The 18137-nt window shown below is 41.6% G+C and overlaps 1 protein-coding gene across 1 annotated transcript in view; it reads left to right on the top strand.

Moving 5' to 3' along the window:
- The window catches only part of LOC127005342 (immunoglobulin superfamily DCC subclass member 3-like), a 322301-nt gene extending 309315 nt beyond the window's left edge, over window positions 1-12986 (top strand). Inside the window, exon 6 of the mRNA XM_050874109.1 lies at window positions 12689-12986. Coding sequence (XP_050730066.1) covers window positions 12689-12986 — 298 coding nt within the window. The remainder of the gene's footprint in view (window positions 1-12688) is intronic.
- The last annotated feature ends 5151 nt before the right edge of the window (window positions 12987-18137 follow it).

Here is an 18137-nt window from a genome sequence, read left to right as displayed (position 1 = left end):
AAAAAAAAGGAAATTAATAGTGTGAGCCTTAATTCGTTTAACTTCAAATTAAAAAAATAAATTAAATACAAAAGGAAAAAGAATAAATAAAATCCTAAGTAATTGTTTGTCGTGATTTAATAAAGGAAATTTTTAATCCCCTGAGAATATTTGTATCTCTTTTTTGAGTCATTTTTGTGAGTTGAGGAAGAGAAGGAAGGAAGGGAGGGAAGGAGGGAGGAAGGTAGAGGAGGAAGATGATGGGTGAGGAGAAGGAAGGAAGGGAGAGAAAGAAGGAAAGGATGGAAGAGAAGGAGGGAAGGAAGGAAGGGAGAGGAGAAAAGAGGGAAGGGAAATATGGAGGAAGTGAGATAGGGACGAAGGAAGGAAGGGAGAGAAGGAGGGAAGGAAGAAGGAAGGAAGGAAGAGAGAGAGAAAGATGGAGGGAGTAAGATAGGGACGAAAGAGGGAAGAGAGAAAAAAGGTAGATTGAGAATGGAGGAAGAAAGGAAAGGAAAGGTAGATAATGAAGGAAAAAAGAAAGAAAGAAAGAAAGAAAGAAAGAAAGAAGAAAGGAGGAAAGAGAGAGAGAGAGAGAGAGAGAGAGAGAGAGAGAGAGAGACCAAACAGAAGGAAAGGAGGAGGTGGAGATACTAAGGATAATTGAGAGAGAGAGAGAGAGAGAGCAAACCAGAAGGAAAGGAGGAGGAGAGAGAGAGAGAGAGAGAGAGAGAGAGAGAGAGAGAGAGAGGAAGGAAACATGAAACATGGAAACGCAGGCAACAGAAAGCCTATTGGCTCATTACGAGGTTGCCCTTTGGTGATTTAATCTGCTCGACAGCCTGGGGCCTGGGAGCAGATGAATGGACCACGACATTGAGGAGCAGATGAAAGCGCCTCGATATTGAGGAGCAGATGAAAGCATCTCACTATTGTGTTTACTCCAGTCGCAGCGATGTGAGGGGCGATTCTATATTTGAAGGAGTTGATAGTATTCGCATTTACTACTTCTGAAGGAAGATTGTTCCAGTGACGGATGACTCGGTTTGAAAAGAAACTCCTTCCGATGTCTGTGTTACATCGACTAGACTGAATGGGTAAACCGTTATTTCTAGTTCTTAGGTTGGTTTGCAATTCAAAGAAATTGGAGTAATCGACGTTATTGAATTTTTTAGATACTTGAAGACTTGAATCATATCTCCTCGTAGGCGTCTTTTCTCCAATGTAAAGAGATTGAGTCGCTTGAGTCGTTCCTCGTACGGTTGAGCCCTTAAGGTTGGTATCATTTTCGTGGCGCGTCGTTGAATCCTTTCCAGTAAATCAATGTCCTTTCTGTAATTAGGAGACCAGAACTGTACTGCATACTCGAGGTGCGGTCTTACCATGGAATTATACAAGGATAGCATCACGTCTGGCGTTTTACACTCAAGTTCCTCGCTATGAACCCGAGCATAGTGTTGGCTTTGTTGTATGCTTTTTACAGTGATTCGCGTGTTTCAGGTCACTGCTGATAGTGACTCCAAGATCCTTTTCCTCCTGCATCGCTTGCAGAGGTCTCCCATTCATGATGTATGTGTGTTTACTATTTCTGGACCCAATGTGCATGACTTTGCATTTGTCAACATTAAAGGACATTTGCCATTTTTCCGACCATTCGATAATGTGATTGAGGTCTTTCTGAATGATTTCGCAGTCGGTCTTTGTGAGGGCCTTTCCCCCCACCTTAGTGTCATCAGCAAATTTCGATATTGTGGATTTCAGTCCTGATTCGAGGTCGTTGATATATATGATGAAGAGAATGGGTCCCAGCACTGACCCTTGAGGCACTCCACTAGTGACTGGAAGCCAATCGAAAGGCTGTCCGTTGAGTAGTACTCGTTGTTTTCTGTCGGTGAGCCAATCTCTTATCCACGCGATCAGATTGGCTCCAATGCCCGCCGAGTGCAGTTTCAAGGAGTCGCTCGTGCGGTACCTTGTCGAAGGCTTTCTGAGTCCAGGTATATAACATCACTGGGGATGTGGGCATCCCAGTTCTTATATATACCTTGGAAGAAGTCTAATAAATTCGTTAGGCAGGAGCGCTTGTTTCTGAAGCCATGCTGTGTCGGAGATTACATTATTGTCTTCTAGAAACTTAACAAGTTTGTCTCTAATAATCTTTTCGAGTATTTTTCCTGCCACTGATGTCAAACTTATGGGCCTGTAGTTTAATGCAACGCTTTTGTCTCCTTTTTGAAAATTGGTGTTACGTTCGCCATCTTCCAGTCTTCCGGGACCTTTTCAATTGAACAGACTGGTTGAATATGTTAGTGAGTGGCTGAAGTATTTGTTGTTTAAGCTCTTTAATAACCGCGGGGACAAACCGTCAGGTCCTGTTGACTTGTTCGTGTCGAGTTTATCCAAATACTCTTTCACTTCTTGGTCGCATATTGAGTCAATTTTCAGGCGTGATTCCCTCGGCGGGTCAGGGTTCTCGGGCATGGTTTCGATGTTCTCGACTGTGAATACGGATGCGAAGTTACTGTTGAGGATTCTGGCCATCTGTTTACTGTCCTGAGTTGCAGCTCCAGTCTCGTCTGTCAGGGGACCAATATTGATTTTACTTTCTTTTTCGATCTGATGTATGTGAAGAATTTTTGAGTTTGTCTTGATGTCACGCGCTATTTGTTTTTCGTAGTTGCGTTTACTACCCGAATAAGGCTGCGACAAGCTCTGAGGCTGTTGTGGTACTGAGTACGGGCTTCGGCCGTGTCATTCTCTTTCATTAGGTTATAATTCCTTTTTTAAGTATACCGCCCTTTTTATTTCTCTGGTCATCCACGGTGGATCTACGGCACCATTTACTCGCCTGGGTTTCGTCGGCACTGTAGCCTTTTCTACTCCCAAAAGCTTATCTTTGAAGTTGTTCCACACGTTGTCGATTGTATTGTCGGTTAGGTGAAGTTGGTCCCAGGTCGCGGAGGAAGCAGCTCACGGCTAGGTTGAAATTTGCTTTTTGTAGTCTGGTATCACTGACGGATTGTCTACGAGTTTGTGACTTATGTTGACATTGAAACGGATTAAGTGGTGATCGCAACCGTTAATTTTTCACCAACTTCACAGTCGCGAATGAGGTCGGGGTCGCTTACTAATACCAGATCCAGCAGATTGTTTTCTCTTGTTGGTTGAGTTACAACTTGAGTGAGGAACGAATCCTCCACCATTTCTATAAGCCTGTTACCCTCTTGATCTCCAGTCAATTGTCCCCAGTCAATGTTAGGGCAATTAAAGTCCCCAATTATTATTGCTTGTTTACTTTGTGTTAAAGAGTGAAGCTCTTCGTACAGGGCAGTGTCATCGGCTGCTTGTTGTTTTGGAGGCCTGTATACGATCGCAAGTGTTAGTTTCTTATTATTCGCAGTTATTTCCACATAGACGGAGTCGTAATTCTCTGCATCCTGTTTGTCTATTTTATGGCAGGGAGCGTACTTTTACGTAGCAAATTACTCCTCCTACTTTCTTGTGCATTCTATTATTTTTTAAGCTTTCTTACCATGGAAATGACAGTTCAGATACTAGATGTGCAGAGTTGGCCCAAGTCTCTGTGATGGCTACCACATCTGGTTTCTCAGTTGCAATATACGCCCTAATTTCGTCCTTTTTGGGTAATAGACTGCGTGCATTTGTGTACAAAATGGAAATGTGACTACTGGTTTGGCCGCGTTGAGTTGAATGAGTTCGCTTGTCGGAGGCGTCGTTGGTTACACAGTTTCTTGCAAGCCGCATCGACGCTACGGTTCGGTTGATCAAGGGTTGCCTTTGCCTTGCCCTCGCCTCCAGTTTTTTGAATAGCTTTTCGAGAAGCTTTCAACTGCATCGTTCAGGAGCCTTCCTAGCCGCGGAGGAGGAGGAGGTGGAGATACTAAGGATAATTGAGAGAGAGAGAGAGAGAGAGAGAGAGCTAGTTCACACGCCAAATGGAAGTCAGCCCTCACTGTCAGCCCAAAACCCTTATCAGAGGACGCCACCCGTCTGGTCAGCCCATCCCCCCCCCCCCCCTCACCCTCCTTCACTTTCACTCACTCTCATCCACTCTCACTCTCATCCTTGTTTCATTATCATCTTCATCCTCTTAGTTACTTTCATTCTCCTTTTCACCTTCTTTTTTTCATACTCTCTCTCTCTCTCTCTCTCTCTCTCTCTCTCATTTGTATCTTTCCTCCATCATCTTTCCTCCCTCACCCAATCGTTCTTCTTATCTCCCTCATTTCTCTCCATCACCCTCCTTCCTCTCTCTCCCTTCCTTCCTTCCTTCCTACGTTTCCTTCTCTCCCTCCTCCCTTCCTTCAATAACTCTCTTCCTCCCTTTATCTTCCTATCTCTCCATTCATCATTTTCCTCCCTTCCTTCCTTCCTTCCTTTCCTAATTTCTTTCTTTTCCTTTTCTTTTATGTTTTCCTTCATTAATTTTTTTTTCATTCTCTTTTCTTCCCTTCTTTATTTCCCTCTTCTTTTCCCTCATTGCTTTCTTTCTTCTCCTTTCCATTCCTTCTTCTTTCCCCACTTTCTTTCCTTTTCCTTTCTTCCCTCTTTCTTTTCTTTCTTCCTTTCTTCCTTTCTCTCCTTTCCTTCCTTTCTCCTTTCCATTCTTCCTTCTTTCACCACTTCTTTCCTATTCCATTCTTTCTTTTTCCTTCCTTCATTGCTTTTCTTCATTCACTTTTTCTTTCATTTTCTTTTTTTCCTTTATTTCCCTCTTTTTTTCCTTCATTTCTTTCTTTCTTCTCCTTTCCATTCTTTCTTCTTTCCCCACTTTCTTTCCTTTTCCTTTTTTCCCTCTTTCCTTTCCTTCTTTCTCCTTTCCGTTCTTCCTCCTTTCTTTTCTTTCTCTTATATTCTTTCTTCTTTCATCACTTTCTTTCCTCCATTCTTTCTTCTTTCACCACTTCTTTCCTATTCCATTCATTCTTTTTCCTTTCTTCCCTCTTTCTTTCCTTTCCTCCTTCCTTTCTTTCATTTATTTCTACCTTGATTTCTTTCTTCCTTCCTTCCCTCTCCTCCTCGTTCCTCTAAATCTCTTTATTCTCGTTTTCTTCTTTGTCTTTCTCTTCTTCCTTCTTTCTTTTCTTTATTTCCACCCTATTTCTTCCTTCCTTCCCTCTCCTCCTTCCTCTAATCCTCTCTTCACCCTCGTTTTCTCCCTTTCATTTCCTCCTCCTCCTCCTCCTCCTCCCAGCCACTCTAAGTCCCACAAAGTTAATTAATTAGGTTTTAACCCAATGTTGTGGTTATTTTAATTGTTTTGGTCCTCCTAAGTGGATGCCCCCTCCCCCCCCTCTCTCTCTCTCGCTCTCGCTCTTTCTCTTTATCTGTTTTTCTAGTTCTTGTTATTTCATTATTATTTTTTCATTTATATATTTTTCTTCCTCTTCCTCCTCTTCTCCTCCTCTTCTTCTTTTCCTCCTCCTCCTTCTTCTTCTTCTTTTTTTCATAATCATCATCATCATCATTATCTTTCAAATTGTCTGGGAGAGAAAGAAAGAAAGAAGGAAAGAAAGAAACAATGAAAAAAAGAAAAGAGTAACAAATAATAAAAGAGTAAAGAATAAATAAGATAACTGTAAATGAGAGAGAGAGAGAGAGAGAGAGAGAGAGAGAGAGAGAGAGAGAGAGAGAGAGAGAGAGAGAGATTACCTTACTGCCATTGTTGTCAAGTCGGGATATATATTTACTTTTAACTCTATTGACACGATTTATTGTACCGTATTACTAAAAAAAAAAAAAAAAAAAGGAAGAAAAAAGTGTTGTCCTCCACTTTCCCACTCCTATTTTGCCCCCTTTATCTTCTCCTCCCTTCACTTCCTTCCACTTCTTCATTTTCTCTTCTCTTATACCTCTTCTCTTCTTCCCCTTCTTTATCTTCCTCCTCCTGCACGCTGACCCAAGCCACTTAACCTTTTCACGTTGGAAAAAAGACGTCTGCGGGAGACACGATACAAGTCTTCAAGTACCTAAGCAAGTTCAGCAACGTTGATCACTCCAAACTCTTCACGCTACACACTAACCCGCGAACATGAAACAACGGTAAAACAATTCAAGCCAAGCGATGCTTTACGAATATCGGCAGGAGTTATTTTTCAGAGTCGTCCGCCACTGGAACAGCCTTCCTGCAGGATTTGTTAGTGCGGAAACAATCAACTTCGTTAAAATCGCATTGACCGTCACTTTGCTGCGTCGGGAGTGAACTGAACGCATCCACGAGTACGTTCAGTAGTGCTTTAATCCTTCCCGCAAGCCACTCCTGTGGCTGACGGATTGATTAAATCTAAAAGCAGGCAGCCTCGCAATGAGCCAACAGGATTTCTGCTGCCTGCTCGTTCATGTTTCCATGTTTTGTTTCCTTTACCTTTTCTCTCTCCACATAAGTGTAAAAACTGTTATGTGCAAATTGAACTAAAAAAGATGAGGAAAAAAACACTAAGAGAAGAGAAGGATAGATGAAAGGATTAAACGAAAGGTCAAAGCAGAATAAGAAATCGTCAAAAGATGGGCAACTGTACAGTAAGTGGAAAAAAGGTCAGGTAAAAAGATTAAATGGAACGTAAAAAGGATACATAAATATTTAGTAAAGTGAGGGAAAAAGTTAAATAAAGGGAAGGAAAGGTCAGGTGAGGAAACCATGATACAGTTTTCCTCTCTGACAGGTGAGTTTAATAATAGAGAGTGTGGTGATGAAATATTAGAAAGTTAGTTAGAAAGAATATAAAAAAGAAACCAAAATATAATGTTTTTGTATTAGACTCGCCAAATATCTTATTAATACCCGCCAATAAACAATAAAAAAAAGTAATCAAAGAATAATAGAAATCTTGATCACGAAATATTAGCGAGTTAAATAAAAAGAAAGAAAGAAAGGAGTGACAGAGAATAAAGGAAAGTAAAGGATAAATAAGATAACTGTGAATGAAAGAGAAGAAGAATGATGAAAAGGAGATTAGAAAGAACGGAAACAAAGAGAAAAAGGAAGAATAAAATAATGGAAAGCAAATGATAAATATGATAATTGTGGATGAAAGAGGAGAAGGATGATAAAAAAGGAGATGAGAAAGAAAGAAGGAAAGAAAAAGAAAGAAGAAAGTAAATAAGAGAGGAGAAGGATAACGAAAAGGAGATGAGAAAGAAAGAATGAAAGAAAAAGACAGAAGAAAGAGTGAATTAAAGAGGAAAAGGATAACGAAAAGAAGATGAGAAAGAAAGAAGGAAAGAAAAAGAAAGAAGTAACAATGAATAAAAGAGGAGAAGGATAACGAAAAGGAGATGAGAAAGAAAGAAGGAAAGAAAAAGAAAGAAGAAAGAGTGAATAAAAGAGGAGAAGGATAACGAAAAGGAGATGAGAAAGAAAGAAGGAAAGAAAAAGAAAGATGAAAGTGAATAAAAGAGAAGGATGATAAAAAAGAGATGAGAAAGAAAGAAGGAAAGAAAAAGAAAGAAGTAACAGTGAAGAAAAGAGGAGAAGGATGATGAAAAGGAGATGAGAAAGAAAGAGAAAGAAGAAAGTGAATAAAAGAGAAGGATGATAAAGAAGAAATGAGAAAGAAAAGAAAGAGTAAATGAAAGAGAGGGATGAGAAAATAAATTAATAAAAGAGAAAGAAGAAAAAAAATAAAAGGAAAGTTAGATTATAAATGTTTCTGGATTAGACTCGGCAAATATATCCTGAAAAACAACAACCAAGAAACCATAAACAAACATAATATACTTAATAAACGATAACAGAAAACTTGACCATGAATTATTAGAAAGTTAAATAAATAAGAATGAAATAAATAACCAAAATATAAACGATTCTGTATCAAGACTTACGAAATGTCTGTATAGTGAAGCCCCTTGACCGGTAGATTAGGTAAGTGAGCCAAAATAAAAAATACCTCAAATCAATAAAAAATAAACAATAAAAAATGAAACAAGGTAATTTATCGGCCACTCTTCTGAACTCTTACTTATAGGAGCCAGTGTTTAGCGATCTTTTTTTCTCTTTTTTTTTCTCTTTTTTTTTCCTAGTTGCCTTCCTTGCTGAAAAAAATTATATAATCATTAATAAACAGAGTAATCAACAAAGCAAAAAGAAAAACAAGACAAGATAATCAAGATAAGACAAATCAACCCTCGGTATATTAAAGAAAATAATATAAGTGATCGAATCAAGGTTAATGTGTTTTATTAAATTTTCTTGTCTAACGCTACACAAATTAACGTTTTTTTTTTCCCCAGTACAAATGTTACTCACAACACAAACGTTCTCCGTCGCAACACAAAACGTTCTCTGCGACACGAACTTCTCCGTAGCAAGACTCAGGCATTTCTCGGCAACACAAACGTTTCAGTCCCAACACAAAACGTTCTCAGTGACACAAACTTCTCCGTAGCAAGACTCAAACATTTCTCGGCAACACAAACGTTTCAGTCGTAACACAAACGTTCTCAGCGACACAAACGTTTCCGTAGCAAGACTCAGGCATTTCTCGGCAACACAAACGTTTTAGCAACACAAACATTCATCACGCAACATCCATCTTTCATTACTCCTCCTCCTCCTCCTCCTCCTCCTCCTCCTCCTCCTCCTCCTCCTTCCCCATCTTTTCCTCCTCCTTCCCCATCTTTTCCTCCTCTTTTTAGACCTCCAACCGCTCCTACCCTCCTTCCTCCCCCTCCTTCTCCTCCTCCTCCTCCTCTCCTTTCTCTCCTACCCTCCCTTCTCACACCTTCTCTTACCTGTCCTTTTTCCCTCCCTTTCTCCTTCTCTCCTTCCCTCTCCCCTCTCTTACAACACCTCTTTTCTCTTTCCTCCCTCCTTCTATCTCTCTTCCTCTTTCTGAATTCCCTCATCCTCTGTCTCTTCTCTTCCTTTCTCCTTTCCCTTTATTTCCTCCTTCATTTTCTCCCTTCATTTAATATCCTTCCTCTCTCCCTCTCTCTTCTTCTCTCCCTTTCCCCCTCCAGCTTCTCACTTTTCCTCCCTTCCTCCCTCCACTTCTAACTCCTCCCTCCCTCCCTCACTCACTCACTCACTCAGTCACTCTACTTCAATCTCTTTCCTCCCTTTTAACTTACCTCCAATCTCCCCCTCTCTCCCTCCTTTCAGGCTTATCCTCCCTCCTTCCTTCCTTCCTTTCTCTGTATTTCAACACCTCCTCTTTCCCTCCCTCTCCTCTCTCCAAACTTTCTCCTCCTCCCGTTTCCTTCCTCCAGCAATCCACTCCAAATCAAACTTCCCTCCCTTCCTTCCCTCTCTCCCTCTTTTAATACCTCCCTCTCCCCTTCTTTCTTCTTCTCTCCCTTCCTCCTCTAACTTTTTTTTCTCTCCTCTCTTTCCTCTTTCCCCTCCTCTTACCTTCTCTCTACCTCCCTTCCTTTCCCCTTCCCTTCCCTTCTCTTTCCTCTCTTTCATCTTTTCCTTCCCCCTTCCCTTCCTCCAACCTTCTCTCTGCCTCCCTTCCTTTCCCCTTCCCTTCCCTTCTCTTTCCTCCCTCTCCCTCCTTTCCCTTTCCTCCCCCTTCTCTCTCTTTTCGTCACTTCAAATTTCTCTCCCTTACTCAGAGCCTTTCTCTCTCTCTCTCTCCCTCCTCCACCCCTTCCCCTTCTCCTCTCCCTCTTTGTCCCTTAAACCTTTTCTCGTCCTCTACCCTCCTCCTCCTCCTCCTCCTCCTCCTCCTCATCCCTCCCTCCATCCCTCCCTGCATATATAATTCCTGTCAGCCCTGCATATCATATCGCCGTCAGACCCGCCGAAGCCCAACCTGACCGCAAAAGCCCGAGAGATATTTCGCGAGAGCTTGACCGGGGCGGGAAATATTTCGTGAAAGCCGACTCGTTCCCGACTAGTTTTTTACGTGTTCGGTGACGCCTTTAATTCCTGAGGAGGGAGAGAGAGAGAGAGGGGAGGAGAGTGTTGAGAGAGAGAGAGAGAGAGAGAGAGAGAGAGAGATAGAGAGAGAGAGAGAGAGAGAGAGAGAGAGAGAGAGAGATGGGGAAGAGAAACGAAAGGGAAAATGATAGAAAGAGAGAGAATAGGAAGATATGAAAAGGAAAGAAAGAAAATTAAAAATAAAAGGAAGAAAAAAATAATAGAAGAGAGAGAGAGAGAGAGAGAGAGAGAGAGAGAGAGAGAGAGAGAGAGAGAGAGAGGAGCAAATGAAAAAAAAAATAATGTAAAATGTCAATGAGAGAGAGAGAGAGAGAGAGAGAGAGAGAGAGAGAGAGAGAGAGAGAGAGAGAGAGAGAGAGAGAGAGAGAGAGCACTATTCTTCGGTTCTCTCTCTCAAGACTCGCTGTTCTCATGAAAAAAAATAACATTCCTTTGGTCGTCAGGAAACATCGCGACGGTTTCGAAAAATTTGTAGCTTCGTTAATAAAAAAATCTTACTTTCGTCTGACATTTCTATTTAGAGAGAGAGAGAGAGAGAGAGAGAGAGAGAGAGAGAGAGAGAGAGAGAGAGAGAGAGAGAGAGAGAGAGAATTCTTGTACATCTTTCTTGCTGTTCTATTTTTTCCTAACTATTATTTTTTTTTTTTGAGAGATTTCTTGTACATGTTTCTTGATTTTTTTTTTTTTTTTTTTTTTTTAGTTTTGTTTTGTTTTATGTTCTTTGTTCTCATTTTTTTTGTTTTGTTTTGTTCTGTGTTGCCTTTCCTTAAAACCTTGTCTATTGTCTATCGAATCTAACTTGAGCCTTTAGGCACGGCCCTCTGAGCCGCGCTAATGCCACATCACCCCATCACTCCTCCGAGGAGCTCGCTACCCCCCCCCTCTCTCTCTCTCTCTCTCTCTTTTACGTTATATTTGATATCTTTTGCTTGGCTGTGCAGGACGCGAGTGAGGCTTTACTTTCAGTACTTATATGCCAAATGAAGGAATAAAACAACTGTTTAAAACTGTTTACTAATTTTACCCCAAACAGATTATTTAGCACTCACTCGTCAAAAAATATGTACATATTGTATCTTTTTTTCTCTTGCTCTTCTTTGTTATTTTCTTGTATTTTACGAAACTTCCTATAAAAGGACTCTATAGTGGTTTTGAAATAATAAATCACAACAACACATTATGGTATCTTACACGGTTGTAAAGTTATTTAAAAAAACGAAAATCGGCCGCCATTTTCCAAGATGGCGGCTTGAGCACGAGTTGGATTTAGTGGGATTTTTAATATATTAATCAGTAGGGTTCACTGTACAAGTCCTTTCCAGTCTCTCTCAGCATCCTTCTACCCCATCTCCAGCGTCCTACATCATCCTTAACATCCCTGAGTCCTTTCCAGTCTCCCTCAGCATCCTTCTACCCCATCTCCAACATCCTACATCATCCTTAACATCCCTGAGTCCTTTCCAGTCTCTCTCAGCATCCTTCTACCCCATCTCCAGCATCCTACATCATCCTTAACATCCCTGAGTCCTTTCCAGCCTCTCAGCATCCTTCTACCCCTTCTCCAGCGTCCTACATCATCCTTAACATCCCTGAGTCCTTTCCAGCCTCTCAGCATCCTTCTACCCCTTCTCCAACATCCTACATCCCCCAGCCTTTCCCAGCCCAGCCCAGCCTCCTTCAACATCTAACCTCTCTTAGTCAGTTTCTGGGGTCGCTCTACTAGGTTCGGGGATGTTTTTCTCTGCTTTCGGCTTGTTTGTTTGGGATGCGCTTTTACGTGTTTGTAGAGTATTTAATCCTCTTTCTCTTGGCGCTATCTGCATGTTCCTATCTTCATCCAATTTTGTGCTACGCCCATTTTTATTGAAGCTTTTCCCCTTTCTTCCTCCTCGCCTCCGTCTTTTCAGAGCCTAAATCAACATCCCTTTACATCTCGTCCTTTACAGTCCCAAACAGCGTCTTTACAACCTCTCCCAATCCTTAACAAGCATACCTCAGTCCTCTCCAACCCGTCCCAGCATCCTTGAAAACATCCTACCCCTTCCAGCTCATCCTCAACATCCTACGACATCCTTTTATATCTTGTAGTCCTTTACAGTCCCAAACAGCATCTTTACAACCTCTCCCAATCCTTAACAAGCATACCTCAGTCCCTTCCAACCCGTCCCAGCATCCTTAAAAACATCCTACCCCTCACAGCTCATCCTCAACATCCTACGACATTCTTTTGTATCTTCTAGTCCTTTACAGTCCCAAACAGCGTCTTTACAACCTCTCCCAGTCCTTAACAAGCATACCTCAGTCCTCTCCATCCCGTCCCAGCATCCTTAAAAAACATCCTACCCCTTCCAGCTCATCCTCAGCATCCTACGACATCCTTTATATCTTTAGTCCTTTACAGTCCCAAACAGCATCCTTGAAACCTCTCCCAATCCTTAACAAGCATACCTCAGTCCTCTCCATCCCGTCCTAGCATCCTTGAAAACATCCTACCCCTCACAGCTCATCCTCAACATCCTACGACATCCTTTTATATCTTCTAGTCCTTTACAGTCCCAAACAGCATCCTTGAAACCTCTCCCAATCCTTAACAAGCATACCTCCGTCCCTTTCAACCCGTCCCAGCATCCTTGAAAACATCCTACCCCTTCCAGCTCATCCTCAACATCCTACGACATCCTTTTATATCTTCTAGTCCTTTACAGTCCCAAACAGCATCCTTGAAACCTCTCCCAATCCTTAGCAAGCATACGTCAGTCCTTTTCAACCCGTCCCAGCATCCTTAAAGCATCCTACCCTTTCCAGCTCATCCTCAGCATCCTACGACATTCATTTAAATCTTCCAGTCCTCTCCCTCATAGTATCCTTAACATCCTACACCATCCTTAACATCGAGTCCCTTCTAGTCCCTCCCAGCATCCTTTCCAGCCCCTGCAGCCCCCTCCCAGCCCCCAGTCACGTCCTCAGCCCCCTCAGCCCCTCTTCCCTGAGTCCTTCGCAGCCCCCCTCAGCTCCCTCAGTCCCCCTCCCCATGTCCTTCACAGCTCTCCCATCACGCCAGGTAGCCAGGTGTCGGGGGAGGGCAAGGATGCGAACCCCGTGACACCTGTCTATCCCTTGACACCTGGGCCACTGCCTCCTCCTCCTCCTCCTCCTCCTCTTCTTGTTCTTCTTCCTCCTCTTCTTTCTCCTTTTCTGCCTTTTCCTCTTTCTCGTTGCTCTTGTCTTTCTCGTATTTCTTTTTCTCTTCTATTTCCTCTTCCTCGTCCTCCTCCTCCTCCTCCTCCTCCTCCTCATCCGTCATCACCACTGACTTGTCCCTCCTCCTCCTCTTCCTCCTCTTGTTTCTCGCCGTCTTCCTCTTCCTCTTCTTTTTCCTATTCCAATTTCACCATCACCGTTTCAGCCGCTCCTCCTCCTCCTCCTCCTCCTCCTCCAGTTCAAATTTACGTCAGAAATACGAAAACGGTTGACGTGAGGGAGGAGGGAGGAGGAGGAGGAGGAGGAGGAGGAGGAGGAAGGGACGGACAGACGGAAAGGAAGCAAGGGAAAAGGATAGAGAAACGGAAGGGATGAGAGAGAGAGAGAGAGAGAGAGAGAGAGAGAGAGAGAGAGAGAGAGAGAGAGAGAGAGAGAGAGAGAAGGTTGACTGGACGATGAAAGAGAAAACAAACTGAAATTTAAAGATAATTAAAAAAAATATACCGGAAAGTTAAAGACAAACAAACACCAACAAATAGATAGATAGACAGACACACACACGAACACAGAGATAGACAGACAGACAGATAGATAAGTAGATAGATAAATAATAGGAAGAAAAGAAAAAAGAAAAGGAAAAAAACAAAAAACAAACAAAAGTCGAAAAATAACAAAACAAAGAAAAAAAGGAATAGAAGAAAACGAAGAAAAATGAAAGTGAAGAAAAGGAGGAAACGGAAAGGGAGGAGGAGAGGAAGGGAGGGAGGAAAGAGGAAGTTGGGGAGGAAGGAATGGAAGGAGAAGACGGAGGGAGGGAAGGGAGAGGAAGAGGAAAGAAGGAGGGGAGAAGAATGGAAGGAGAAAGGAGGAAGAGGAGGAGAAGAGAAGGAAGGAAGGAGGAGAAAGAGAGGAGGAGAGAAGAGAGAAGAGGAGAAGGGAGGGGGAGAGAGAGGGAAGAAGGGAAGAGGAAGAGGAGAGAGAAAGAGGAGAGAAGAAAGAGAAAGAGAAGGAGAGGAGGAAGGGAGAAGAGGGAGGAGGAGGGGGGGAGAAGAAGGGAAGAGGGAGGAGAGAAGAGAGAGGAAGAGGAAGAGGAAGAGGAGGAGGTGTTGCAAGGAAAGGAAATGTGTGTAAGAGGGAACTGTTTTGTTATTTTTGTTATTGTTATTATTATTATTATTATTATTATTATTATTATTATTATTATTATGTGAGTTGAATATGTTATTGTTTTAGGCTTAAGGGAAGAAGAGAAGAAAGAGGAGGAGGAGGGGAGGAAAAATAAGTAAGAATGAATGGGAGACAAAAGAGAGGAGAATAAAAGTTGAAATAATTGATAGAAAAGACTGATGAAGTATAAGGAAAGTAGTAGTAGTAGTAGTAGTAGTAGTAGTAGTAGTAGTAGTAGTAGTAGTAGTAGTAGTGGTAGAAGTAGTAGGTGTAATTTTGTTGGCCAGATCCTGAAATTAATCTTGTTAGGAGAGAGAGAGAGAGAGAGAGAGAGAGAGAGAGAGAGAGAGATTAGATCTTAGGATTACATATTTATATTAAAGCTACTACTACTACTACTACTACTACTACTACTACTACTACTACTACTACTACTACTACTACTACTACTACTTCTCTCTCTCTCCGGCAAAGTCCAGAGTGTGTCAAAGTTGAGTGACATGCGAGAGAGAGAGAGAGAGAGAGAGAGAGAGAGAGAGAGAGAGAGAGAGAGAGAGAGAGAGAGAGAACTTTACGTGGAGAGAAACTTTCCTCTTAAGTGTTGGAGGAAAGTTCACCCGAGGAATGACTCTGGTGATGACTTAGTGGTGGTGATGGTGGTGGTGGTGGTGGTGGTGATGATCAGTAGTGGTGGTGGTGGTGGTAGTAGTAGTAGTAGTAGTAGTAGTAGTAGTAGTAGTAGTAGTAGTAGAAGTAGTAATAATAGTAATAGTAGTAACAGCAGTAGTAGTAGTAGTAGTAGTAGTAGTAGTAGCAGCAGTAGAAGTTGTAATAATAGTAGTAGTAGTAACAGCAGTAGTAGTAGTAGCAATAGTAATAAGGCAATTAAAAACTACACAAATAACCTCTTCCTCCCGGTAATGGGATGCAAATTGAGGTGAAGGTAATTAACATATTCGCCTCGCCTCACCTCACGCCCGCCGCCCGATTACACACCTACGCCAAAAATTACACTGATTACACCTCCTCCGACCTTACCTGTCTCCGTGCCGGCTGCTTCCCCTTACACTTACACCTTTTACCTGGATAATTACCTTGCTACATAGACCATTACATTATTCATTTTATCCTAACTTTACCAGCTCATAACTCATCAATAACTCATTCCAGCTTAACGAAATTTTATCCACACATTCGTTAACTATCTCCCTACATACTTACAAAGTTTCGTTAATCTGACTGTAAAGCCTTTTGAGATATTAGCAAAAGTGACAATATTTTTCCTGCTCCAAAATGTAAATGGCTGATATCTCATTGCTACATGGATCCTGTGTTACCGAGACCATTACATATATATTCCCTTGGGACATAGCTCGTTACTGCATGGATAGGTACAGCGTTACATAGACCATTACTGTTACATATATTCCGTTGACTTACGTAGATGATTACATTGCATCTTGAGTTCTTCCACATCGCTTATTGTCATTATCGGTTTTTTTTATTTATTTGTTTCATAATTTCATATATATTTTTCTTTTCGTTCGGTAGCGGAGAGAGAGAGAGAGAGAGAGAGAGAGAGAGAGAGAGAGAGAGAGAGAGAGAGAGAGAGAGAGAGAGAGAGAGAGAGAGAGAGAGAGAAGAGAGGGAAGAGAAAGGAAGGAGGGATGAAAAGGGGAGGGAGGGGGAAGTTCAATGTCAATGTGTTTACCTTTCCATTCCTAGTTTTCCCTTTTTTTTTTTTCAACGTTTATCATTTTTTTCCTTCATTCTCTATTTTCTTTTTCTCCATTTTCTTTGTTATTATCTTCTTGCGTTTCTTGGTCTCCTTCTTAACCTCTACATTCTTAAGTTGTTGTTGTTGTTTTTCGTTTATTAATATTTTCCTTCATTCTCTATTTCCTTTTTCTCCATTTTCTTTGTTATCATCTTCTTGCGTGTCTTGTTCTCCTCCTTAACCTTTGACCTACCTTGAAGTGACCTGTTTGTACGGCTTTAGGGAGGAAGAAGAGGAGGAAGAGGAGGAGGAGGAGGAGGAGGAAGACCATCAGAGGGGCCCAAAGGATTATCTGTGACACCTGCCTGGACGCTCTCTCTCTCTCTCTCTCTCTCCTCGCTTTTCCTCTTCCTTTTTCTTTCGTTTTCTCTTATTTTTTTCTCATTTTTTTCTTTTTTCATATATTTTCTTTCTTTTCTTATTTCTCCTCTCATCTTTTCCCTTCTCTCTCTCTCTCTCTCTCTCTCTCTCTCATGCACTAACAGATACTTGAAAAATGAAGAAAAAAATCGTTGAACTCATTTTTAGGACGAAGTGATTAAATTCGCTTTGGCTTATAGCGAAGATTAATCGGTTTAGACGCAAAGAAATTATGGATTTATCGGGTTTACTTGTACGTGTTCTCTCTCTCTCTCTCTCTCTCTCTCTCTCTTATTTTCTCGATTTTCCTCTTCCCTTTTGATTTCTCTTCTCATTCTTTTCTTTCTTTTCTTCTCTTTTCTTTATTATTTCCTTTTCACTTGTACTTTTTCTTTTCTCTCTCTCTCTCTCTCTCTCTCTCTCTCTCTCTCATTAAATAGGTGGAAACAAGCCTTTATTAATATGCATAGTGGTGTGTGTGTGTGTGTGTGTGTGTGTGTGTGTGTGTGTGTGTGTTTGGATAGGTATGTAGGTATAGGTAAATTGATGGATGGGAGTGTGTGTGTGTGTGTGTGTGTGTGTGTGTGTAGTCCAGCGCTTGCCAATAAAGTAGAGAGAAGGAAGGAAGGAAGGAAGGAGGGAAGGAAGGAAGATGGGAGGGAGAGAAGGAAGGAAGGAAGGAAGGATGGAAGATGGGAGGGAGAGAAGAAAGCCATATAGGAAGGAAGAGAGAGAGAGAGAGAGAGAGAGAGAGAGAGAGAGAGAGAGAGAGAGAGAGAGAGAGAGAGAGAGAGAAGGAAGAAAGGGAAGAAGAGGAGAAAGGAAGAAGAAATGACATAGTTGAAATAAAAGGAAAGAAATGGAAAAGATTATAGAGAAGAAAACATATGAAAAAAAGGAAGAAAGAAAAATAAAGAAGAAAGAAAATAAATATGGAGAAAATAAAAGAAAGGAAATAAAGAGGAATGAAAAATGCGAATATATTGAAGAAAGAATTGAGGAAAGAATAAATGAGAGATGAAGAGAACAAGAAGTAGAAGAATAGAATAATAAACGAAGGAGATATAGAAGAAAAGGAGAGAGACGGAGATAGGATTAAAGAAATGGAAGGAGGAAGTAACAAAGGAGAGAAGGCAATTGGAGGGAAGGAGCAAGAGAGAGAGAGAGAGAGAGAGAGAGAGAGAGAGAGAGAGAGAGACTATGTGTAAAAGGAAGGGAGGGAGGAATGACAAACGGACAGAGAGAGAGAGAGAGAGAGAGAGAGAGAGAGAGAGAGAGAGAGAGAGAGAGAGAGAGAGAGTGTTCATCTAATTAGTCAGTTCCTCGTCTTACCTGCATTGATTACCTGTTCACCTGTCTCTCTCTCTCGTACTACCTGACTCCCTTGACTGAACATTAAGAGAGAGAGAGAGAGAGAGAGAGAGAGAGAGAGAGAGAGAGAGAGAGAGAGAGAGAGAGAGAGAGAGAGCAGTGCATGAATACAAAGACAGTGAATGACAAAAAGAAGTAAACGAGAGAAGAGGGAGAAGGGGAGAATGGAAAAGGAGGAGGAGGAAGAGGAAGATAAAGAAAGGAAAATAGAAGAAAATAGAAAACTAAAAAGGAGAGAAAGGAAGAAAGAAAGAAAGAAGGAAAGAAAGGAAGAAAAAGACGAAGAAAAGAAGGTAGAGAGAGAAAGAGGCGAAGAAGAAAAGTTAAAGAAAGAAAGAAAGGAAAGGGAGATAAGAAAAGAAAGAGGAGAAACAGTAC

This window comes from Eriocheir sinensis, chromosome 30 (assembly GCF_024679095.1).
Source record: "Eriocheir sinensis breed Jianghai 21 chromosome 30, ASM2467909v1, whole genome shotgun sequence".
Classification (NCBI taxonomy): domain Eukaryota; kingdom Metazoa; phylum Arthropoda; class Malacostraca; order Decapoda; family Varunidae; genus Eriocheir; species Eriocheir sinensis.
The sequence above is the reverse complement of the archived record's forward strand: the minus strand, read 5'-3'. Positions and strand labels throughout refer to the sequence as shown.